Consider the following 25959-nt stretch of genomic DNA (forward strand, 5'->3'; position numbering starts at 1 on the left):
CCTGATACTGAACTGATGAGACTTGGGACTCCAGTAGAAAGGAGTAGTCCTCTTCTTATTCCATATGCAGTAAACAGTGAACTTACAAGTCACCTCGCCATTTGAGTTGTGTATTTTTCAAATTAGGAGCTATGAGATGGGTTTATTCCGATAAATAAACTAAATGTCAAACTTATAGTTTGAATTGAATAGGTATTAGACTGTACAGAGCAGCATAACTATTTGAACAGTCATCACTGCTTTAGAACCCCCCAGCCCCGATTTATAAATGTATATGACCTACATTTTATAGAAAAAAAATGTTTTTAAATGCTAGTCATTTATATAATATGTGCTTTGAAGGATTTGCTAGTCCACTTCTGTCACTTTTAGTACACTGGTATCTTTTATATGTAATGTATGCTTTTTATTATTATTATTATTATTATTATTGTAGTAAAGCATTTCAGTAGGAGGAATTTTGCAACGGTATGAGGAGTTGAAATTTTCATTGTCAGAAATGAATTAATTATACTGGACTTTGTCTGTGTAGTCCTGTCTTTCTTTTAATGCTCTCTGGAAGGGAACTTGGTATTCAATAAAGCAAGTGACCTCCTTTTATTTTGAAGGCATACTATGTAGTGCTGAATTGGACCTGGAAATATGGATTTGGAGACAGAAGAGTTAGTACGAAATCTAGTGTTACAAAAGAAACTGTGTTAGGAAAAACGTGATGATATATTTAGTGGAACACTGTTACAGTGGATTTTCTGATATAGTGTTATTTTCCTGAAGTCCATATGCCTTCTTTGTATTTCAATTATTAATAAAAAAAAATAATCCATATAGATAAATTTAGGATAATAGGTTTATTTCAATTATTATAGAGTGTTTCTTTATCCTGCATCTATTCCGTCCCTTTATTACCAGACAAAAGACCGTAGCCTGAATTCCATCAGTAAAAGTATGTATATAGGCGAGAGACGGTTTTGTAGGAACCTGAAAAGTATGAATTTGTATATTCCTTATGTTTCTGACAGAAATCAGTACGTGAGTCTTTCTTGATTCCTGTGAAATGAGGATTTTCCTGATATCAAGAGTGTGTGTGTGTGTGTGTGTATGTAGGTACATGAAAGGTGTTTGGGTCTCATAGCAAAAATGATACAAGTATAAAAGGATTTAACGTAGTTCAACACATCGCTTACATTTAATATGTAAAACATTTAAATTTCATAATTCAAAAAAGACAAAAATAGTTTTGCAGGAAACAAAACTATTTGGATAGCAGGCTTGACCAAATGATTTTTTTTTTTGGTTAAACTTGATATATTTTAAATGATTCTATTTCTGCCTTTATTTCTGCCCTAAAAGCAACTGAAAATATTTTGGGAGTTACTCTTCCTGTTTATTTGACTGTGAGTGTAATTTATATCATGGTTTACAAAATGTGGCATGAAGGATTTGATTGTTTTATCTGTATAATACAATGAAAGATTGGGGTTTTTTTAACATAATCATGGTAAATGGTATTGTATTCTTAGAATTGATTTATTCATTAAGTGACTTAATGAGTTTCATCACTTTTGACATTATTGTTTTCTTAATGGTTAACTTAGTATTTTGGGGTTTATAATACCCTTCTATGTATTGTGATACTAAGGGAAGTTATGTTTTTGCTTTATTTTTAATTAAACTAATAGTTTGATAATTTATATTTGCAAATGATGCATTTTAAATGTGGTCACTTGCTGTTTGAAAAATAAAAATATAGAATACTGTTTTATGAATAGACTTAGCAGCATTTTTCATGTTAGGTGATTTCCAACAGAATCTTAATGAGACAGATGAAGGCGTGCAAGGATACGTATCGTTGTGCAAGAGCTGAAGTGGATACTTTCAACAATTGAATGAAATCTTTAAATATTGGATTTGAGACATATAAAACTTAGTTCTGAGTTTTCTTCCCCTTTGGATATCCTTCTTGCCTGCTTTGGTTATAGAAAACGAAATATCTGACCTTAATTTTAATCCTGGACTTCTTGAAAATTGCACTGGAACCAATTTAACAGAAACACCGTGTATTAGACCAGCTTTCCTTTGGTGATCCCTGTTTGCCCCGGAGGGCACGTACTCAGTGTCACCAACTCTTCAGGTGAATGAGAATCAGGACTTTGTTTTAATCTCAGTTGTAAGAAAGTTCTTAAGTCTATTGGATGACAATATGTCATGTGTGCACTGCGTCATTTTGTAGCTGTGTAGTATAGAGTATTTGTTACGTGAATTTTTTTATCATTGAAGGAAATAGTTTAAAAATCTTGAAGACGGTAACATTTATGCACTTACAGAAGCAGAAATGTGCCCCCTAGCACCAATTACTGATAATTTAGTTTTCTCACCTTTATTTATTCATGTGTTAAAGGCATTGTTTTCCTTGAATCTTTTGGTAGGGTCCCTTCTGATAAAGAATTGATTTTTGTGACGTGTGACTCTGTTGATTTTACTTCGCGTGAGAGCAAGTTTTGTGTAAGAAAACTTTGAAAGTCGCAAAATACCTTTTAAAAAGGGGAAAAAAACAAACCAAAACAACAACTTGGTGAAGTTCTGTGCTAAGACTTGAGCCGTGATCTGACAAGTGCAGAGTGAATGGGGTTTGGTGCCAGGGGCTCCCCATGTGTGTCACAGCAGGTCCAGGAGCCCCTGGGGCTCCACCAGCCCCTTGAGCTGAGCCCAAGGAGCTTTTTGTCTGGGCTTGGCCTAAACCCCTTCTGAGGGGGTTTAGCCCAGGTGACGGAATTGATGTGGGAGCAGAGAAAGGGCGCTCGGGAGATCTGCTCCGGTGTCCTCCCCGGGAACAGCAGCCCCAGCAAAGGCGGCCGCAAGGCAGCGAGGGATGGAATGGGCACAGGGCTTTCTGCTGGGACTGGCCTGGGGGAAACTGTCCCACTCCTCCTGTTCCCCTTCTCCTGTCCCCCTCTTCCTGTCCCCTCGTTGCTGTCTTGTGGTGCCTTTACCTACTTCTGAAGTCCAGAGCGAACGCAGCAACGTGACTTGGTGTTGACACGGAGCAACGTGACTCGATATGACTTGGTTTCGCTACTGCTCTAGTGTGCCGTGTTTTGGTCTTGTTTTGAAAATAACCCCTCAAGAACTTGCTGTGGTGTGGTAACATCCAGCCAGTATAGTAACTGCTTTTAATTATGTCATGTTTAACAGTTTTAGATTGTGGCTGCACTCTGCAATATACCTGAGTGAGCAGTGACTGAGTACTCAGCCACCCTGCTTGTCTTTAGTTTTGTTATGTTTGCTTACATTAGTTATACTGATTTTTTAATTTGTTTTTAATTATGCAGTGGAAATAAGAAATCAAAGCTGATAGTTTCTGCGTATTGAATTTCATTATTAAAATTGTTGAATAGTGAAGTGATAAAGACGACATTTTTCAATATGTTGATGTTAAAAAGAATTGCTAGAGCGTACATTTTCTGTTGAGTGTGAAAAAAACCCAACATTAAATTAGCTTTACTTTTTGCTAGGAGAAGGAAACAGTTTTCTGTTAAAAGGATTGGTTATTTGTTTATTTACAGGGCTGAAAAAATCTCTCTCTCTCTCTCTGAAATGAGTACTTTTTTGCACTGTGCGGGATAAACTATTTCATAGTTGAAGTTTATGAAAGTAGATTTGGAGGTGGGTTGGTTTAGGGAGGTGTTCTGGTAGAGTGTCCATTTGTTGATTATCTTCTGCATTGCACTTGCCAAAACAACAGAGGATAGTTTCCTATAGAATACTGTTTGCTCTTTTGTCTGCTTTAGTTGTCGGGATACGGAGTTTACAGAAGAGAGCTTTGGGCTTAAAGCAGAGCCGGTGCGTGTTGTCCGCAGACACCCGCCCTGCCCGGCTGCTCGGGTACAGCTGTACATCGGCAGCACCTTTCCCCTCTCGCATCAGCGCTGGGCTTCGTGTTCGTGACATCGCTCCTGCAGCATCTTTTCTAACGCAGTCACATGCACATATGCATGAGTCACTGGCAGAAATTAAACATGGTGATTTGGTGAGGTTCTGTCTTAAAATGGGGGGGCGTGTGCATGTCTTCTGCAGTCTGGCAAACTAGCTGTCCGGTGCCTGTGTCGGCCGCTGTGCACACTGTGCAAAAAGCACGGCATCCCCTTCTTCCCTCTGTTCTTTGTGTTTCCTTCTGGGTGTTTGCTGGGTGAACTGGTAACTGCTGGTTTTGCCACTTGGAGTCCATCTCCTTACGCAGGAGAGCCAGGGCATGTTTCTGCGTGATAATCAAACCCCGCTGCCTTCTGGTAGCAACACGGCTCAGCTTTGGTGTGGCAGCGGCTGCACCTTCCACACCTCAGCTGGAAAGGTGGGTGCCTGGTCCCAAACCAAGCTCTGTGCTGGTATATTTGGCGGTAGCTTGTATGTAGCTGCCTTCGTTGAGAAGAGGTAATACCTGCTCTGAGAAAGGTAAACTGGCCCAGCTATAGAAATGCAGGCTGTGCCACTGAATGTGTTTTCACTTTCATTTACGTATAGGTTTTTCTATTTTTTTTGTGGTTAGGGCCATTTCAGAGAGGCAGAAATAACAAGAGTTTTTCTAGCTGCTGTTGGTTCAAAAGCACTAGCCTGGCTTAAGTGAAACCAAGAGGATTCCATTATTTTAGCAGTGTCATTTATTATATATATATATATATATATATATATTTATGCATTTTAATAAGAATAACAACCGTTCAAGATGTATATTTTTTTATACTCTGAAAGCTCTTCAGGAGCAGCACAGCACTTCCTTAATCAGTCTGTCTTGTCACAAGATAAACTGAGTCACGAGAGATGATGAAGTGACGACCAGGAGCGCTGAGAATACGTTCAGGGTAATTGCAAGGTAATCGCAACCCTGCGGTAATGTGTGAGAACAAAGCAGGGGATGTCACCAGAAGCTCAAAGGATGACTTGTTTGTTTTCTCTCAAGTCCTGTATTTTCCATTTGTCTTGCCATTTCCTGAAAGCTTCTTTTGTTATAAAGCTAATGATAGATCAGAACAGCCTAAGAAAGTTACAGCTGGGAAGACGGATAAACAAGGTAAGCGATACCAGTGTGCCAAAGTGATCTTTTCTTCCAAAGCAGGACTCAGGAGGATTTTCTTTAAGATGGTAATTTGTTAGCTTAAAGGAAAGTGTCAAATCAAAATAAATGGGATGTTCAGTCACCTACTCAAGTATGTAGCTGGAACGGTGGATGTTGCAGCTAATTGAAAATGAGCCACGAGTGCTGCCGTCGGGTACGGAAACACACCTTGGCAGTGCTGGCTCTGAGAGTCGTTCTTGTTGCCTGGAACTCTGTTTTAAGGAGTTGAAACAAGAATGATGTTTGTGGCGATGCTCAGGTGCTATATTGATAACCGCTGCATCCATGGACTGAACAAAATCAGGTAAAATGCATTTTAAAAGCAAATTATTTTACAGTTTATAGCTATGAGCAAACTTGAACAGAAACAGGCCGGCTCTTCATTTTGTCTAGGAATATACTCTCTATGTGTAATGGCCCATTTCACTGTTGACATAGGGTTTGTTGATAGGTCACAAAGAAATGTGATTAGCTAAATGGTGCAGTTTATTCACAGTTCGTGCTGTGTGTGTGGATGGGAATCAGCTTGCTTGTTGCTGTGTTAGGAAAGACGGGCATGTCTGGCAACTGAAGAAGACGTTGATAAGGTATGTGATAAGTCCATTCTACTGAGAATCGATCCTTCCCACGTTTCACGGGATGGCCCAGACCTGTGCATGTTCCAAATTCACACCTTCTCTTGCTGACTGACCACTGTGCTGCTACTTTCTCTGTTTCTGGGGTCCATGTTTGTATCTTTTGACACTCCTGTATTTTACACTTCAACTGTTTTATCCCACATAAGCTTTTGTCACCTCCCTCACTCTCTTAAATCTGTCTCTGATTGGCATCCCCTGGAGCAGTTTCCACCAAGTGACACCACATGGACTATGGAAAGTTCTCAAATCACAGCTCGGGATGTCCAGTAGTCAGGTCTGCCAGGCTTTGGATGCTGCACCTGGCAGTCCTGAGGACCTGTGTAACCCAAGGGGAGGGATTCCTGCTGGTCTGTGCAATTTGCAGCATTCACTGCAAGCCGTGAAAGCACACAGGATAAATTGGTAAAACCATTTTAGCTTTTAGTTGCATTTTTCTGCCATTTTCCTCCCAGTGCAGCTCAGGTACGTGGCATAAGGACAGAGAATTTTTCATTAGGCCTTTTCTAAAACTTTCTCGAATGGTTTGCGATGGTTTTCCTGGAAGGTGGTGTAGACCTCGGGGCAGTGCAGAGGAAGGCTTGCATGAGCACAGCGGTGGCCGAACCCGCTGTGTGTCACACAGCCGTCCTGAGCGTGTGCTGAGGCAGTTCATACCATTCCACATCACCACGTATTTGTTATGAATAATCTTGGAGCTGCTTCTCTTGCATTCAGGTTACCTCTGTATGTGCAAAGCCCGTTCTTTAAAGAAAGCAAACTGCTTTGCACAACTGCTGCTTGTTGATGGCCCTTGGAGAAGTGACAGCGTACGTCACTCTGCGGTTTTGCTTGTGTGCTGAGTATGGAAAAGCAGCATGTTCCTCGGGAGCGCAGGCGGCCCCGCTGCAGCAGTGCTGCCTATTGGGTTCTTTTGCCAAGAAGGAAAGCGTTGAAAATTGCCATGGCTTAAATAGGATCAGATGGAGACCAAGGACAAGCACTCCTGAATGTGCTTTTAAACAGCGGTACTTGGTGAAGAATAGTGCGGACAGCAGGACCAGGGCAGTGATCATCCCCCTATACTCGGCACCGGTGAGGCTGCACCTCAGATCCTGTGTTCAGTTTTGGGCCCCTCGCTACAGGAAAGACATTGAGGTGCTGGAGAGAGTTCAGAGAAGGGAATGGAGCTGGTGAAGGGTCTGGAGCACAAGTCTGATGAGGAGCGGCTGAGGGAACTGGGGCTGTTCAGCCTGGAGAAAAGGAGGCTGAGGGGAGACCTTATCACTGTCTACAACTACCTGAAAGGAAGTTGTAGCATGGAGGGGGTTGGTCTCTTCTCCCAAGTAGCAAGTGACAGGACAAGAGGAAATGGCCTCAAGTTGTGCCAGGGAAGGTTCAGATTGGATATTAGGAAAAAAATTTTCACAGAAAGGGTTTTTGGGCATTGGAACAGGCTGCCCAGAGCAGTGGTGGAGTCACCATCCCTGGAGCTGTTTAAAGGCCGTGTAGATGAAGTTCTTATAGATGTGGTTTAGTGACAGTGGCAGGTTAATGGTTGGAATCTGTGATCTCGAGGTTCTCTGCCAACCAAAATGGTTCTATGATTTTAATGTTGATGTGTTCCTTGAAAATACCTTTTGTGGGATTCCAGCAGTCTCTATTACCTGTTCAGCTCTTGTGTAACATGCACACACGTGCGTAAGGGCAGATGTGCCTGCAGGCAAGTCCCAGGGCTCGGTCCTCAGTGAATTACTGACTGTTCACCAGTTCTGCAAAGAATCAAAGATACTTACTGCACATTTTGCACTGTCCCTCAAGATGAGATAATGTGGTTGAACCTGTTCCCGGATAGTTGTAAAGAGTGTAAAGATAACGAAGCTGGAGGAGAGCTTCCAAAATATTACATAAATGGCATGTCTTGGGGAGGTGCATGCTGATTTCCTCAGTTAGGCTTCACCCCCCTTTGAGAAGCACCTGTCTTCTCTGAACTCTTGCTTTCCTTTTCTGACACTCGCCCGTCCTTGCTGTGTCTGCCCAAGAGTAAAGGCTTGTTTACATGTTGCCTCCATGGGACTCTCTGGAAAATTGAAGTGGGTTCGCTAGATTACGTGATGTCTTGTGTGGATACTTTATTGAAAATTAAAATGGCCCTAACTCATTTTGGCTGACTTCATTTTGGAAGTAAAATAAGTCAGTGACTGCTATTCAACCTCTAAGGAAGGGTGTCTAGCTTTAGATTTAATCCTGTTTACATTGAGACTATCCAAAATTCGTGCCTTTAATTCAGACGGAGCTTTGTCTATGCAGGGTCACAGGGTTTCTTGGCAGCCCTGAACAGGGAAGTTACGATGAAGTGAGTTCGTATTGAAACCAGGTTGCAGCCACTCCTGTGCAGAGCCGGAGCCCCATGTCCCCATGGTTGGCAGCTTTCCCTCCTGCTGAAACCAAGCAACTCCGAATTTCATTATTTATATTTTTTGCTGGACTCCTGAGAATGTCAGGTTTAGTGGAATTCTGCTGCTGAACCCTAATTTGTTCGGCTTCCCGCACTCAGCGACACGTGTGCCGCTGCCCACCGCTTTGGCACCGCGCCGTCTCAGCCCCTCCTGCAGGAACCACCCGGCGCTTTCTCCGGCCCCGAGTGGAAACGCTCGGAACCGGGTCGATCAAGCGGCCCCGGCGGGCAGGGGCTGCCCGGGACCGACCTCCAGCTCCCGGCCGGGGGTGGCAGCGCTGCCCGGGTAGACGTGGCAGCTCCCGGGGCGGCCCCGCTCGGGAGGCGGCGCCGCGGGGCAGCGGGCGCGGGGCGGCGGGCGGGCCCGGGCGGCGCAGGTGAGTGGGGGAGTGGGGCCGGGGGAACCCGCGCCCCAACGCGGCGGGGCCGAGCGGGGGTGCGGGGGACACAAGGACAAGCGGCGGGGACCGTGCGGGGGGCACCGCGCTTTGCTTTACTTTGCGTTGCTTTGGCCACTGCTCCGTCCGGCTGGGGTGTTGCTGTAGCTCGCTCGGGGCGGGGGGGGGGGTGTAGGAAATGGGGGAAAGAAAAGCTGAAGAATAAAAGTGGAGGGGAGAGTTGGGGGAAGAGAAAAGAAAGGCGAGTTAAAAGGAAAAAAGGCAAAAGGAAAAAAAAAAAGGATAAATTAAAAAAGGCAAAAGAAAAAAGGCGAATTAAAAGGAAAAAAAGGGCAAAAGAAAAAAGGCGAATTAGAAGGCAAAAAAGGCAAAAGGAAAAAGGCGAATTAGAAGGCAAAAAAGGCAAAAGGAAAAAGGCGAATTAAAAGGAAAAAAAAGGCAAAAGAAAAAAGGTGAATTAAAAAGAAAAAAAAGGCAAAAGAAAAAAGGTGAATTAAAAGAAAAAAAAGGCAAAAGAAAAAAGGTGAATTAAAAGGAAAAAAGGCAAAAGGAAAAAGGCAAATTAAAAGGAAAAGAAGGGCAAAAGGAAAAAGGCGAATTAGAAGGCAAAAAAGGCAAAAGAAAAAGGTGAATTAAAAGGAAAAAAAAAAGGCAAAAGAAAAAAGGTGAATTAAAAGGAAAAAAAAGGCAAAAGAAAAAAGATGAATTAAAAGGAAAAAAAGGAAAAAGGGCAAAAGAAAAAAGAAAGGCAAATTAAATGGAAAAAAGGAAAAATAAAGGAAAAAAAAAACAAATCAAAAGAAAAAACAAACAACAAACCAAAACAACCAAGCAGACAACAACAACAACAAAAAAAGCAAAGGAAAACAAAAAAATCAGGGAGAGAGGGAGGAAAAAAAAAAGGCAGAAAAGAAAAGGAATTAATAAGAAAAGGAGGAGCGCTCAGGTGCTGCAGTGTTCTCCGGGAGGGGGGAGCGCAGCCCCGGTGCAGCGATGGGCCGGAGGCACGAAGGTGTTGGCAGCACCGTGGCCTCTGCAAAACCGAAGCCGTCTGACCGCACCGGGAAATTAAAGCTGCTGGGGTGAGCCCGGGCTTGTTTCCTGCCTCTCGTGTTCCGCAGAGTTAGTTACGCTGCAGAGATATGTAAAAACAATAAGAGTTGGGTAATTCTCCTGGCTATTGGAGTAAATGAATAACTGGGAATAACCGAGTGCTCCTGTGCATGGCATTACCTTCTGGCTGCTTGATTTCCCTTTAATTCCTGCCTTCTTCAGGGTCCCCTAAATTAGATGTTTTTAAGAACTTGACCTGGAGGGGACTTGAGGGGATTTATTAAAGCTGAAGTGCTGTTGGCTGCTGGGTCCCTTGAGGGAGGAGGTTTGGAAGCACCTCCTCTGGCAGGGATGGGGGTTTTGGGGGTTGCGGGACCACCCGCAGTTGTGCTTGGGAAGGCTTAACCTTTTGTCTTTAAGATCAGCCAGCTGTTGATTAGCTCACAGCAGCGACACTTAGCTCAAAAGTGGCTTTAATGTTACGACTGATAATATATTATTGCTTTGAAAGGAAGGCAGGGAAGTTTCACCTGTAGGAACCTGGTTTTGTAATTAAACATAGAAGCGTCGCAGGAAAAGGAGATGAGGCTGTGTAGTGTTTCTGCGAGGAGCTTTGCTAATGCTCTTCTGCTTTCTCGAGCGTAAATGGTATGGAAAGGTTAAAACAACCATTCTTTTTTAATTTATAGATCAGTTAGTGTCTTTGGCAGTAACTTCAGGAAAAGTAATGCAATTAACTTGTGAGTTAGACGCTCACTTATATTAGAGGAAATTTGTGCCTGTTTGGCTTTTTTGGCTGGCTGGTACGTACAGCAGAAAAAGCTTCTGCTGGGTCGGTGACCTAGATAGGTAATACTGCCCAAAACCATCTCTCTGCTGTGCAGCAACGTAAAAACTCTTCTGTGCTGGTTGAGTGCTGCGTGGGATGAGAGGAAGGCTCCTGCCCCAAGGACTTTCCACTTTCAGACCCCAAGATACGTGCATGTCGCGTGGACTGGGACGTGGCTGCATGTGCAGCTGCCGTCTTGGCATGTTTGCTCAGCTCTCGCTTCTGCGCTTTACACCGCTCCTGCGTTTGCTTCGGTTGCCACGCAGGGCTGAATGGATCCATACGTTGAGGAGGGATGTAAACGATTTCAGAATTGAGTAATAAGGTATTAAGTGGCTGGAAGTGCTGGGGAGGTGCATAGTAGAGAGGTAATTTCCTGCGACTGCAGAGGAGAAAGCGCTTACACTGACAAAAGCAGGAATAAGCTGAAAGAGCACAGGAGCACAGAACAGGAGGGGTGTTTTAATGCTCAGAAAATGGAGGGAAATTGTGACATAGAGGGTTTTAAATGTCCAGGAGGGTAACATTTAATGGTTGGACACAATGATCTTGAGGGTGTCTTCCAGCCAAAATGATTCTATGATTCTATAATTTCCTGCAAGGTGAGTTCCAGGTGTGAAATCCATGCAGCCTCCCTGGGCTTTGCCCATCCAGGAGTTTGAGTGGCCACAGTGAGCCCTTTACTGAGGGAAATCTCTGTCGAGGAAGGGCTATCTTGGGGAATTTTAGGAGAATATGGCTGTTATAATCTTGTTTCCTGTTGTGTATTTTTTTTCTTTTATTACCTCGGCTATTTGCATAAAACCATGAGCTTTGTTTCTTTAGCATTCATCTGCTCCTGCTGCTTTTGCTCTGCTTGAAGCCCCAGTCTCCCCATAACAGCAGTCATTTGTGATACTGTGAAGGGTTATTTGCTTCAAAAAGAGGGGAGGGAGCAGCAGGGAATCAATGAACCCTTACGGCTTTGGTGCTGCTTAACCGGCCACGTAGACAGGGTGAAGAAGAACCTCCTGTGCTGGCCATTGTATCCCAGCCACAGGAGACCTTCTGCAGCTGGAACACCGTGGTGGAGCAGCAGCAAGCACTGGTTATTTATTAATGGGTATTTAAAAATAGAATAATAAAGGCAGGATGGTGCAAGTGCTAATCTGGGAGCTGAGCTTCAGACCTTGATGGAAAAATCCTGAGTGACCCGAAGTAGTTTCTGTATGTCTGTCCCTGTGAAATAGGAAAAGCACATTTCTTTTGGTTGTCTTGTCTCTGTGGGTTGTAAGCTGGAGGAGTCAGAGATTCCTACACTGTGCCCATGGTAAATTTGGCCTCTAGTCTGAAGAAAGGTGTCCATCCGCTGGTACAAGCCGTGTGTGACCATGGTTGGTTCTTGTAAGTGTGTGAGCTCAACTGGATGGGAAACTGACAGTCCAGGAGGGCCAATGATCCAGACAAACTGCCCTCTCCACAGCTGTGGAGCACGTCTTGCTTGTCTCTGGCTGCAGCCCTCCTTGTTGTACCTGGGCAGGATGTACCTGTGCTGAGGAATGGCCAGAAAAGCTCTCTTGGCAACTGGCATGGGAAACTGTGGGCAACTGCTTGCTGGCCATCACAGAACCATTTGGGGAAAGTTAAGACTTGCAGCTGCCTGGAGAGAGGTATAGAAAAGCAGCTCTCCACAACTAGAGAGAGAACTTAATGTAAAAAACACCCCAATGAGGAGAGGAACCAGCAATTTTGAGGCAGAGGAATGCTTGTGCTAGCTTTCCCCTTCCATAAAGATGGTTTAAGTTGTCCTTGAAATAAAGCCTGATGCTGCTTTCTTGGTACACACATGGTGTGTATAAGCCTGACCCACTGCTAGAGTCTGCCTGTGGCAGGTAAAACTCTGAAGTTGGGCCACTGCAGACAAGACGACTGTACCTCCAACGTGGGTATGACCATGGAGAAATGCTCCTGTAGATCGGTGCAGGGGATGTGGCTGAGAGCATCAAGAAATCAACATGTGGGTCTGTGGTGGTGGAGAGTTTCAGCTGCTCCAGTTCCAACTCTGCCTTATTCTGGAAGAGGGGCAGAGTGGGGTAACGAGGTCACTTGTCAGGGCAGAGATTACATTGATAGGACTAGTCTGCAAAAGGTATGGCTGAAGGGGGTACGACCAAGGCAGTGAGGTATTTAGTGGTGCTGGGAAGCAAATGGTCCATGTGTCCTGTGTCACCAGAGAATGGAATGAAATTATCAGGTGCGAGATGTGAAACCAGCCAAAGGAAACACTTTTCGCAGGCAGCACACAGTGAAGCTGTGGAGCTGGTGCTGCAGGATGCTGGGAATGCCAGGGGTGTGGATAGATTCAGAAAAGGCCACCAAAGCCTGTCAAATGTGAGGCTGATGATAGAGCCTGTGCTGCGGGCAGGCTCTGGGATGGTGCTGGGGGAGTATTGCGCTCTGCTTGCTCTGCTGTCACCCTGTGGTTCAGCATCTGCTACAAGCTGCTCTCAGCTCTGTCTGGGTAATAACTTCGTGCTTCTGCAGGCTAAGAAAGTGACAGCGGTGTCTTCTGCCTTCCCTGCTTTCACAGTGACTGCAATAAAATAATGAATCTTCCACAACGGAGGATCCAGCACTGCAGGAATTTGATGGAGGAGAATAGCTGACCTGCTGGGATCAGCCTCACCCCTTGTAGTATTAGAGCTGCGCGTTGGGCAGGTGGAGGCAACACCAAGGATATGATGTTCAGCCGGAATGGTGCCAGAAGTGAGGGATATGTCCAAGAGCTGTTCCATGAGGAAGCACAGCAGGTATGTTGGAGAGCTATTTCTCTTCATAGCCCAAGTTTCCATCTCTGGTGGTCTCTGTACCCCCTCCTGGTCTCCATGGCTGGTAAATAGGGCTGAAATAACAAGGCCACTCTTCTTGCAGCTGTGTAAACCTGAGGGGCTTTATTTAGAAAGGGAGAAGGGAGGTTTGACTCCAGAGTTGCAGTGGGAAAGCTGCACTTTCCCTGTAGTTTCAGCTCTTGGTTCCAGCAGCTCCGAAATCCGCTGGTGTCCTGAGTACCAGAGTCCTGTATCTCCTCTAGAAGCGTAATGTCCTGAACCCCACATCTGTGGGAGATGGCTGTGTGTGGTGGCCAGGCCATCTTAACCTACTCTGTTAGTCCCAGTCTGTTCAGCCTGGTTTGTCATCTCACCTAAGAGACTTTTCCAGTGCACTGAGGACCCTGCCTGTCTTGGTGGGGTGCTTGGCAGGGACAGAAGGAAAAGCACAACATACAGCTGCAGGCTTTGTGAAGTACCCCCCTGAATGGTGTCTTTGATTCATTCAACCTCATCTAGGTGTTCCTGCTCTGGCAGGGAATTGGACTAGATGATCTTTCAAGGTCCCTTCCAGTCACTAACATTCTGTGATTCTGTGATCATCAATGGGGTTAATTTGCTGGTTCTGCTACAAGAATATAAATAGGATATTGCTGGGAACCATCTCTTCCAGGGCCCAGGGATCCCAGCAGCTCTACTGCCCCTTCATCTTGGAGATAATTTGCAGCAAACTGATGTCTTAGCAGCTCATGGCGGCCATCCCGCTGCTGGTGCCTGGCTGTTCCACCTCTTCAGCAGCCTGCCTGTAAAGCGCAAGAAGTAAAACCCAAGGCTTTGTTTTCCTCTAGGTATCTCAAACGCAGACCAAGCCCTGGTGGAAGATCCAGCTCTTTGTGTGGGAGCCAGTGCTGTTTGGAACATGGGATGGTGTCTTCACCTCCTGCATGATCAACATTTTTGGAGTGGTTCTTTTCCTGAGGACGGGATGGCTTGTGGTGAGTGCTGACTTGGTTGAACGTGTTAATAAGCATTTTCCTCCTCACCTCCTTACTTTGTACCTCTATCGCAACCCAGGTGTTTTGTGTTCTGTGCCGCTCACTTTATGCATTGCTTATGTCCTAAGGTGTTTTTTAGTATTTCAAAAAGTTCCCCTAGAATGGAAAGCTAAAGTGGTCTTTGTAAGTGGTTTCCTATTTTAGCTTTAGGAGAGAGAAAGAAAAACACAGCCAACCTTGACAGTGAACAGGGACACTCTTGTGTCATATTGTTGAGATGAAAAAACTACTTTTCAGGTAGTATATTGCTGTAGTCAGAGCTACTCTGCCATCTTTGCAATGTCACTGAAGTGGATTTCTTCTGAACACATCAGTGTTGGAGTCCCTGATGTCTTGAATGACAATCCTTAGTGAGGGTAAATTGTCATTGCTATCAGAGGGATGCCAGCTTATGGATCCAGAACAGCATCTCACTGAGGGTCAGAGCCTGGAAGAGTGTCTCTGTGTCCTTCCGGATGCAAAATGTTGTATTATCCCTTAAAACTTCCCCTTAGAAGAAGGAAAGATCCTCCGGAGATGACTGGAATTTGAGCTTTGGGCAGAGTTCATGTCAGAGGCATAAGTTCATGTCACAGGCATGGTGGACATCTTCCAAAAAGGAGCAGGCAAACACTTGCATTCTGTATTGAGAATGTCTTTGCTGGAGGCTTTGAGGGGAGCTGTGGCCATCGTGGTGGAGAAGTTGGGATGATTTTCCTAGCTCCCTTTTCCTCTTGATCTTATTTTCTCCACATCTCCTTTGAAAGCAAGTTACTGCTGGAGCGAATGCAAATAAAAATAAAGCCAGTAAATAAAAGAAAAACAGCTGGAAGCAGCATGAAAGGGAAGGGAGGAGAAGTCGGGATTGGCAGGGAGCTCCCCTGGCAGAGGACGGTCACATCTCCAGACGTTTGCAGAGTCAGGCTTTTGCTATAAATTTCCAGAGCTGGGGCTGGTAAAGCTTTGCAATTCCAGGAGACCCAAATCTTGCCGAAATGTCCAACAACTATTGTAACGCTGCACTAACCCCTTCCAGCACGCATGCATAAATAGGCATTGGTGTTTAACGGGGCTTTTTCTTCTCACTTTCTCTGCTGGCTGGTGTTGCTGTGGGTCCAGCCTTCCACCATGGTCTTTGTGTTAACCCTTACTTCTGTGGGAACAATTGTATTGCCCATGGACTTGCTGCTGCCATAGCCTAATGCCACCAGCAGATCCTGGAAAAGCCCAAGGCTATGTGTATGTTTGCCTATGTGTGGTATTTTTTTTTAACTGAAGCATGTCGTATTTATTAACCCTTTTAACCTAAGTGTAAGTTGTTGAAGAAAAAGAACAATTGTCCTTTTAAAACAGGAGTATGAGGTTCTAGTGGGCTGCGGTGCTGACCCAGCCAGCAGCTGCATTTTTAGCAATCCTTGGCTCCATTCCCTACTGACCAGCTAAAGCCCCTGTCAAAGGCAGCGGGATGCTGAACCAAAATAGGATTTTATGACGACAGCAACATCCTGGATATGTTTCTGTTTTTTCACCAAGAAAAATTAAAAATCTGGGATTTCAACCAACCCCAAATCTGAGAAGCAGCCTTTTAGTGCTCGTGATAAGCAAACCCCATCAAGGCTTGCATGACCTCAGAAATGAGCATTGCGGGAGCAAGGTTGGAAAGGAGGGACGTGGAGATGGGCTGCAATATGAGTAAAGGCAGGGGAAGGGAAGCCAGATGCTAGCGAAGCACTGGGCACTGGAGGAGATTTCTGATCGAGCAGTTGGAATTGCTGTTCACGGGGCTGAGCGATTTGTCAGCAGGGGAAGGTGGGCTGGAGCACAAGGGAAAACTTTTGACCCTGGAAAATAAATCACAGCCATGTGCAAGAGGGTTGGGAGGTCCCAAGCTCGGAAGAAATGCTTGGATGCTTTTGGAGGTACTAAGCAACTTCTCTTTCTGAAAATCTGACCCAAATGGCAAACTGAACCCCCAAAATAGGGGTGATTTTTGCCAACCAGGGACCTGCTGCTGGGTTTGTTCAGAGGCTTTTGCTCCTCACCCCACAGTGGGACCATGGCTCGTGCAATAGCTGCTCCCTCCACTCCGAGCAGGATGGTTGTTTGTTCAGTGGGGTGAATCCTCTGGCCAAAGCTTTCCTGCAGACCAGGAGAGCAAGAGCCACCTGCCCCTTGGCTTATGTCCTGCAGAGAAGGGCCAGCATGTCCTGGTTTGTGAGACTGTTATTAATCTTCCACACCATGTTGCTTTTGGGCTTTTGTTCTTTGGGGTCTCGTTGTGTGGGAGTATCAGAGCTTTTAAAGATAAATGTTCTGAAAAATTAAAATGCAAGCTTGATGCTGTTAATAAATCAGTTGTTGCAACTCCCAAAGGTTCTATTTTGAAACTATTTTTCGTTATGACGGTGGCTTTTTTTTTTAAAGCATGTTGTTCTAAAACGTGCAAATAGGTGGTGATCCCCTGCCCATGGTGGCTGAATCATTGTTTGACCTCCTTCTTTTTGAACCAGAGGACAAAATGAGTGATTCATGCAAGAGCCTGGTGGCAGAGCAGAACCTGATCATGCAAAGGTCTGTCCAGCCCCAGGATGAGTCAGATCTTCTTCAGAGGGGTGTTAATTTGATCTGTAAATCTGGCAATGGGTTACATTAATTAGGTAAGTAGGGGTGTGTGGTTTTTATTTTGATCTGTGGTGACTCCAGTTTCATTGATGTGACTAGGAGCAGATAGGTCCTTTATTTTTCTTGACTAATCTTCATGGTGTGAGTTGAACTTTACTTATGGGTGTTCTCTTTTTTTTTCATTCCAGGGAAACACGGGCATTGTAATGGGCATGTTTCTGGTGTCCTTTGTCATCCTGGTTGCCCTGGTGACAGTCTTATCTGGAATTGGGATGTGTGAGAAGTGCAGCATCGGAAATGGAGGAGTCTACTCTATGATTTCTACTGTCCTTGGAGGTCAAGTAGGGGGGACCATTGGCCTCCTTTATATTTTTGGCCAGGTAACAAAAAAAAAAAACAACCCAAAACAACAACAACAAAAAGTTACTTAAAGAAAATTTAGAAACTTTGCAATGATGGTATTAATCTTGTGCTTTCCTGGCACAAGTACAATCCCAGTAATGCTCCAGCAAGAGAGAGCAGCACAGGGACCATTCAGCCCCGCTCTGCTCCCCACAAGCAAGCCTGTGCAGGGCAATACACCACCTGGCATGGGTCACAGTGGTGGAGGAACTGGGTGTTTGAACATGCAGGAGCTGCCCTCCCATCCCAAATTACCCCCAGTGCCAGGACATGTCCTTGCTGGTGAGAGATTTGATTTAAAGCAAAGGGGGAGAGGCCAGGGTGGCCACCTAAAGCCCAGCGGGCGGCTGTGGGCTGGCAGGTTGGTCTTGGCGTGTTCCTGGTGCCCTCAGAACCAGGCAAGCCTTGGCTGCTTCTCTGCAGGAGCCACAGGAGTGGAGCTGGTGTGGGAGGAGAGCTGGGCAGCGGTGAGGGCCACAGCTGAGTGACTTCTGGAGATCCAAAAGTCACAGTTCTGGGTTTTCTGAAAGGAGCCGTCGTGGTGGTGGAGCACTGAAATACACAAGTACTAAATATAAAGAATGGAAAGTAATCTCTTAAACCCACAGTAACTTAACCCCCTCCCCCTATAAAGATATTATGAACAGTATAAAATGTGGTGAGCAGAGAAGCATTTATATTGAGGTTTGTTTTTAACTGACTGGCTTGCAGCAATCTCCAAAAACCCTTAAAAAGCCCCAAACCAAAAATAACCCCCTCTTGTCCTTTCACTCCAGATTAAAAACAAGTGTCCATAAAACACAAACTGAACGCAGTTACAAGCCAAGATATGGAAATGGGCCACACATGAGAATCCTTCCTGTCATATTTTCCACTCTGGCTCTCCGAGCAGACCCTGGCTGGGAAAGCAATCAGGCTGCAGCCCGTCCTGGGGGCTGTAAAAGCCATGGCTGCCGCAGCCCCTGTGTGCAGGGGGCTGTGGGGTGGGAGCTGGCAGCTTGTTCAGGATCACTTTGTCTGCTCCCGAAAGTTGATGCCTTTCCCTTCTCTTTGGCCGTGCTTTCTGCCTGACGTGCTTTGCACCAGCTGCAGGCTGCTCCTCTGCTAGAGATGCTCATGGGGCACTGTAACCTTCCTCATGAAGTGAGTCTGGCCAGCAATGGGGGTATTCCCTATTGCCTGGTCTGACTGGGGTGAGTGGGACATGACTGGCCATATGCTGCTGATGCCTTGGGAGATGCGAGGTGACTCAGTGCCCTGGGGCTGCTGCAGAGATCATAGAGTCATAGAATAGTTTGGGTTGAAAGGGACCTTCAAAGGTCATCTGGTCCAACCCCCTGCCATGAGCAGGGACATCTTCAATTAGATCAGGTTGCTCAGAGCTCTGTTCAGCCTGGCCTTAAGTATTTGTTTCCAGGGATGAGGCATCAACAACCTCTCTGGGCAACCTGGGCCAGTTGTTTTACCACACTCACTGTAAAAATTTTCTGTGCTGCATCAAGGTGAGCTGAGACCCAGCTGGGCTTTGCTGTCCTCCTGGGATGTTCCATACAAGAGGCTTAATCAGATTGTCTTAAACCATCCAGCACACATCTACCAGGTCTTATGAGACTGACGTGTTCGGTCACTGCAGCTCTAACCACGAGGCTGGGGTTTGGTGCCTTTCTCCGCAGTCTTCTTTCCTATAGTGGTTTGCAGTAAGACCTATCTGTGCAAGCAGAGTTTCTCCAGCGTCCAGCCCTGAAATCTGAAAAATGAAGACAGTGGAAGCAGTTGTCTGTGTGTTGAAAATTGATTATGTTCCTCACCCAGCAATTACAAAGCCTTGTAAGGGACTGATTTCTTCAAATTTCAGCCTAGAACTCAGTTCTCGTTTCAAGACTGGTAGTTCGGGTTGCAGTGCTACTTGTCCATGGCTCTGTGCAGAGCAGTGAGGGGTTTGTGGGCACCCAGCTCCTCTGTTCTGCTGGTGCTCATGGTTCATCAGAGGAAAGGCTTCAACATGGCTTGAGGTGCTGAGACTGTGTCAGTGTCTCGCTCTGCTCTGCTCCCTTCAGAGTGTCCTTGCACATTGCTGTCCTTGGCATGAAAGGAAAGAAAGCTTATTTAGTTAAGCAAATTTTTTCAAAAGCTGACATGGGTCAGGTGGGGTTAGGTGATACTGCTGTCTGTCCACAGGGCTTTTCCTCATGTGAGAGGCAAGAACTGCACCTGGTTTTAATGCATTTATCAGAGTTGGATTCTGTTTGGGTTTTTTTTGGCTTCAGGTCAGAAGTGCAGCTTTTGTGGATGCCCCAAGAGGAGCTGTGCTGGTGTGGGGTGTTGTCCTCTGCCAGCTCAGAAGGAACCCATTTTCCAGAGAGAACACCTATGTAGGACATGCATGGTCCACTCAGTGGTGGTGTAGGCCGTGCTGAACACAAGTAAACAAGAATACTTCTACTTACCTGGGGACTTCCTTGCAGAGTCTGAGGCTTCTCTGGTGGAGATGTTCATAGTGGGGCTACCAGTGAGAAAAAGGAGAGACTTTCAGCATTTTAGTTCACCCAATCTGTGCTAAGTGTCTGTCTCTCGAGGTGAATCCTTCTCCAGGATCTTCAAGTTGTATGTGTCCTAGTCTGAATAGGTGAGTCCCACACACCTTGCTTGCTGAAAACCACACTTGAACCCACAGCTCCTGGTTATGGGTCAGGTCGCCCTGAACACTCTCAGTGGAGCAGTGCTGGGTCAGTCCAAGAGAGTTCTGCAGCGAGGGAGGGGGCTGCTCTGAGTCTTGCTGGCTTTGGTGGAGGTTTTCTCCCTTCCCATCGTGTGGGAGCTGTGCTGCACATCCCTTGTCTGTGCACGGGGACAGTGGGGTGGCAGGACCCGAGGTCACACCACCCATGTCAGTGTGCAACCATGTGCCCAGACCTGTTTTGCCAGGGATGCTGTGCACTGGAGAAGGTTGTTGTTGAGATGTCAGCTGGTGGGAACCTCTGGAGGGAAATGTTCTGGTATTTAGGATTGCCCTGCAGTGGGGTTTGAGGCCTGAACCTATGTTGCAGATGTCCTGTCCTGCAGACTCTCAGCCACCTAGGGCACAGCGTGTGTCCTGCTCTGCAGCAAGACAAACAGACAGCTGTCCCGGCAGTGCGGGAGGCATGGCTTGCACAATGTGCACTCCTCAAAAGTGCAGGCTCTGTTCCAGCAGCAAGACGGGGAGCTGGTGAAACCTCAGACTTTACATCCAAACTAAACACTGAGTTAAAAATAACCCCTGGGAGGCAGTGAAGGGGGAAGTAAACTGCTGTTCTTCAGGGAGGTGTTGAACAGAGAAACAGAAGAAGGGAAGAAACCTAGAGGTTGACTCATCCTTTTATCCCTTGTAGAAGCCAGTGTGGTTTCTCCTGTAGCATTAATAGAGGGTTAATTTTAAAGCCAGTGGAAAGTTACTGGGCTAATGCCCGGCCTTCTCTGTTAGCCTGGGCGGTAGGTGTGCTGCCCTGGCAGCATGCTGTCTTACAGCAATAAGTTTCAGTCCCTGTAGACCAGAGTGACATTAAAGACTGTATTGTGACAGCAAACATCTGTCTGTCTGAACAGAGGCCCCCCAGCCCTGCATGGAGGCTGTGGATGGGGATTTCTTGTTCTCACACAGCTCTGTCCTTCAGTGCGTTGCAGGTGCCATGTACATCACTGGATTCGCGGAGTCCATCGCAGATGTCCTGAGCCTCAGCAACATCTGGGCGGTGCGTGGGATCTCCCTGGCTGTCCTGCTGGGCCTGCTGGGGATCAACCTGGCTGGGGTGAAGTGGATCATCAGGCTCCAGCTCCTGCTGCTCTTCCTCCTGGCTGTCTCGACACTTGACTTCGTCATCGGGTCCTTTACACATCTTGATCCAGGTAAAACTGGGGGTCAGGAGGTGTTCATCCTCCAGGGCTTTCTCCTTCAGTGTATTTGTGAAGTTACACATTTGGGCAGAGGTGGAGTTCAGTGCTCCCAGACATGTCCCCTGTCCTTTTATACTGAGATTTTAGAGGCAACTTTGCAAGGAATAAGAATTTCCAGAGCATGACTTAAAATGCCGTATTAATTTAGGTTTAACCACAGGAACAGGTCTCAGGGTGTGCACTTGCTATACTTGTATAAACTCGGAGGTTTTCTAGTAACAGAGAGTGGCTGCATTAGCAATTGCTCTTTGTAGCCTTCTGCTGTCTAACTCTGAGCGTCGTGTCCAAAAAAGGGAAGAATTGTGACTGTGGATTAAGGAGCTGTTCTTGTCAGAGACCCTTGGGCTCACTCAGACACTGGCAATGGTGGGCTGTGTCCCCAGCTGCACACTGCTGGATTTGCTTCCCCAGCCTGACTTCAGCCTACAGCAGCTGCTCCGGCTTGGGCATCCAGAGGTTTGGGGCTCCCACCTGCAGCCCTGCTTGCACCTTGAGCCCCTTTTCCCCTTCCTCCATCCTCATCCATGAGAGGTGTTTGCAGGGAAACACATCTCAAGACGTGGGGAGTTGTGGATGGGGTCCATGCGGGCCGCACCGGCCAGTTTCAGCAATAACGAAGTGTAATTAGCTGAGTAAACAGAAGGTGTCACCTTTTTCTTGGCTTCCCCTGTGTCCAGCAGCAGCTTCGGGGGTTGCAAGGGGCCTGTTAAAGTGGGTTTAAAGGAAAGATCTTGACTTTTGATTTACAGTCAGGATTCAGCTGCCGAGTGGGGCAGCGAGAGGTGAATCTCATAGGAGTTCACAGTGCCCATGGAGTGGCTGCCTTTCACACTGCTGGGGTTTTATGCTGCTGGGACGGTGTGCAGGGACACCGGGGTGGGCGCAGGAGCTGCTGCCCCAGCAACTTCTCCCCTCTCAGAGAGCCTTGTGGAAAGGCATTTGCATTTTATACTTAACAAGTAAGAAATGCCCCAAAGGAAAGCTGGTAAAATTCCCAGCAGACACTTGCAAATGAGAACGAAGCGAGGACGGTTGTGGTCCCTGTGATGTGTCCTGCAGAGAAAGCAACTGACCTGCTCCAAACAGCTGCATTTCATAGGAAGTTGTTTTCTAAAGGAAATGGGGCGGGGGGGGAGGTAGTGTTTTGGTTGTGCTCAGAGGAGAATTTTAATGTGGACCTAGAGACCTTTCTAATAGTAGAGAGAAGATGAATACTCAGGGTAAGACCTGATGGTAGGAAAGTAAACATGGGATCAGGAGGAGAGAATTAGAGGAATACAAACGTCAGCAGGAAGCAAGCCCAAGTTGAGGTCAATGTAGTTGTCTTTGATTTCCTCCACTACTGAGCACTATGTCATTTTCTTCTCACTGAAAATAGAGAAAGGAAGGGAAATGAGGCTGTTGAGCATTGCAGATGCTGCAGTTTAGCTGTGGCTGGCTAAAGAGAGGATTTTCAGTGTATGGAAGAACGTCGGGCTGATGGTGGCGAGATCCAAGCTCCAAACGCCACTATCCCAGAGCAGTGCTGCCCGTACAGTGGGACCTATGGCCATGAGACTGGCTGGGGAGACCTGCGGGTTTCTCTGCTTTTACAGACAGCCTCTGTGTGAGAAAACTGTTCCGAGCCAGGCTGAGTGCTTGGTTCCTCACAAGTCCTGCACTTCCCCAGAAGGCCTCTGAGTGGTGTGTCAGCACCAACCGTGAGAGCTGGGCTTCAAGAAGCCTCCTCACTCTGTCTTGCGTGCTTTCTGCACGGCGTGGATAGATGCTCGTCTCTTGGGCACAATTGCACCCATCAGGAAAGCATCCCTTCTGCGAGGAGGCTGCGGGCGGGATGTGCAGGTGTGGGTGAAACTCCATCCTCGGGAGGCGGCTGATGGCAACGGTGGGGTGCAGTGCATCTGAGCCCAGCACCTGGGGTAGCATTTGGGACCCTTTTGAGTGAACAGTCAAGTGGTCACCTCTCGGCAGCCTTCACCTGCCTGCGGTTGTTTTGGGTTTGGTTCTTTGGATGCAGCCGTGACTGAAATGCAAAGGGCAGCATGCAGGGAGAGGTAATTTTTGAGGATGGACCTATGAGCTGGAAAGATTTCAGCTGACGTCTAGTTGTATCCTTGTTTAATGACAGGTTTATGGCATTTCAGTTCACAGACTCAGGTCTTGGTCTCTGAACCTGTAAAATGGGCCTTGTGTGGTCACCCTGCCATTCTCACTCCTGCCATGGCAGCCTTTTCCATCACTTTGCAATTCCAAGTGCTGCACACATACCAAAGGACTGCACATCTGCCAAGCAGCAGTTTTTTGGATTGAAATAATCTCCAGGAATGCCTGTCCATCTTGAAGGCCTGAAATGGCTGCCTTTGTGCGGTTGGGCTGGGTGGAGTCCCCAGCTCTTCTCCCCGTTCCCTCAGCGCACACCCAGGCACACACCACATCGGATATTGTCCAAGCACTCACTCCCTTCCTGTGGTTTGCCTTTATTTTTAGCCTGAGGATGGAGCGTGTTTACACAAAAGGGGGCTTCTCAGCAGGGCTCCCCGCTGCTTTTGCTCCTTTTATTTTTATTTTTTCCTCCCAATTGCCATGGGTTGCTCCTGCTCTGAGAGCCATCCAGGCTCTTGCAGCCTGGAGCTGGGGCTGGAGGAGCTGAGCAGCTCCAACAAACAGGGGATGCTCTGGGTTGTTTGTCCAGATGCTGCTGAGACCGCAGGCAGACCTGCCTGCTCCCTGCCAGGCTGCAGCATCCCTCTGCCTGGCCCTGAGGGCTTTTGCTCCTTCCCGCAGGGTGGGGTGGGACTGGCTGAGTTTTTTGGAGTTAATCCTAAATCCTCCCCTTGACTCTGGCTGACGCTTCCCCTGGGAACGGGTCACAGTCCCAAGCTGGGATCTTGGCCAGGGCTGGGTATTGAGGAGAGGGGCTCCCTATGCCGTCTGAAATCCAGCCTCATTGAGCTGTCTCTGGCCACTAGCCTTAAAATTCAGTCCCATCTGCAGAAACATGTGCTCTTTCCTGGGGATGGAAAACATCTGTATTCTCTTTCTCCTTAGGCCCAGCTTACTTTTTTTACCAAACTTAACACAGGTAAATTGAAATTGGGCAGCACTCGACTTCTCAGTCCCTAACCAAGACCCAGCACTTGCTACAGGTTTGCACAGTAGCAGTGCAGGGGTTTTGTGGCTTGCGTACATTTGTGTTTTAAATCTAGAGGTCCATACCTCAAAATCAGCCTGAGTCATTTTGGGAGGAGCAGTGAACGTGAAGGAGAGGATGCTCCTCTCCGTGACCAGCTCCTCAGAATGGTATGTGAAACTTTTTGGCCTTTTCACGTCCTGAACATTAGAGTCACGGAAAAAGAAGATAAGCCCGCTGTTAATGCCCACTCTTTTATTTTTCTAGCATATCTCTGCTAATTTTTGTGTAGGGTGACTCCCAAATACTCCCTCTCAATTAGGCGCCTGCTTTCCTGTTTTGGCAGTGGCTCTCAGGTGCCCCGTTGAAGCCAAGCGGCTGTGGGAGCGGATCGGGTTGAGGGTTATTTGGGGAGGGCTGGTGTTAATTTGGTTGTGCTTTGTTGGGGAGATGAAAAGAATTGCAACACGCAGAACGGGCCTGACAGCAGCTTCTTAAATTCCTGGGGAAAATAAATAAATCTGTTGGGAATTCATTAATTTCAATAATTGGGTCCGGTTGGCCTGGGACTCGCCAGTCCTGCAGCACATGGTACTGTGTGGCTGGGGCAAGCATGGAGCCTGGCTATGTGGGGCTGAGCCCTTCTCCTCCTGGCTGGGAAACCCAGTAGTTCCTTTCTCAGGGATGCGAAGAGGTTTGAAAGGCATCTTGCTGTCACAGTGCTTCTGCTTGGGATTATTTTCCACGCAAACCACATCCTTCATGTCACTCACTTGGGTTTTAGCTTTCCAAAGTTGCTCACGCAGAGCCCAGAAAACTCATTTATCATCCTCTCCTCCTCATCCTCTCCTCCTCATCCTCTCCTCCTCATCCTCTCCTCCTCATCCTCTCCTCCTCATCCTCTCCTCCTCATCCTCTCCTCCTCATCCTCTCCTCCTCATCCTCTCCTCCTCATCCTCTCCTCCTCATCCTCTCCTCCTCATCCTCTCCTCCTCATCCTCTCCTCCTCATCCTCTCCTCCTCATCCTCTCATCCTCTCCTCCTCATCCTCTCCTCCTCATCCTCTCCTCCTCATCCTCTCCTCCTCATCCTCTCCACTTTTCCCTCCGAGGGCGAGTTCTTTGGAGGATTCATCCCCCTCGGGTGTTCTGTGGCTGAGCTGGGGAGCTGATGCTCTCCTGTGGGTACCACTGGTGAGGAGCTGTGGGAGATGATCTTTGCCAGGGGTTGTTCCAGCAGACAGGGAACCTGCAAAATTGTTAAAGTGATTTATGTATATAAACACTCTGGTATTGTAAAGATCCCTCAGGGGTGCCTCAGGGGCTCTGATGTGTTGAATTAATTAAATATATACTCACATATTTGATATGAAAGTGATCAAAGCATTGTAATTGGGGGCTTTTGTTTGGCTCTGGGTTGTTTTGTTTTATTTTTGGGCACGAGGGGTGTGCTCCAATTTCATAAGAGAGGGTGCAGGAAGGATGTGTGTGTCAGAAGATGATCTGCAGCTAATCCCAGAGGCTTTATCCAGGCTGATTGCTGACTTCCTGGCCTGAGACACATCTGGAA

The 25959-nt window shown here is 46.9% G+C and overlaps 1 protein-coding gene across 4 annotated transcripts in view; it reads left to right on the top strand.

Moving 5' to 3' along the window:
* The first annotated feature begins 593 nt into the window (after positions 1 to 593).
* Positions 594 to 25959, top strand: part of SLC12A8 (solute carrier family 12 member 8) — a 67055-nt gene continuing 41689 nt past the window's right edge. For 3 of the 4 annotated variants that reach the window (XR_010473992.1, XR_010473990.1, XM_065070483.1), the window contains exons 1-5: positions 594 to 8559; positions 13032 to 13251; positions 14118 to 14264; positions 17114 to 17305; positions 20981 to 21212. Coding sequence is in view for 1 of the 4 variants with exons in the window: in XM_065070483.1 (XP_064926555.1) it covers positions 13180 to 13251; positions 14118 to 14264; positions 17114 to 17305; positions 20981 to 21212 (643 nt within the window). In the remaining 3 variants the exon portion in view is untranslated. Of the gene's footprint in view, positions 8560 to 8752; positions 9663 to 13031; positions 13252 to 14117; positions 14265 to 17113; positions 17306 to 20980; positions 21213 to 25959 lie in introns of those variants that run through there. The other variant, XR_010473991.1, reaches the window with a different exon arrangement.

Source organism: Columba livia, chromosome 7, assembly GCF_036013475.1.
Source record: "Columba livia isolate bColLiv1 breed racing homer chromosome 7, bColLiv1.pat.W.v2, whole genome shotgun sequence".
NCBI classification, from domain to species: domain Eukaryota; kingdom Metazoa; phylum Chordata; class Aves; order Columbiformes; family Columbidae; genus Columba; species Columba livia.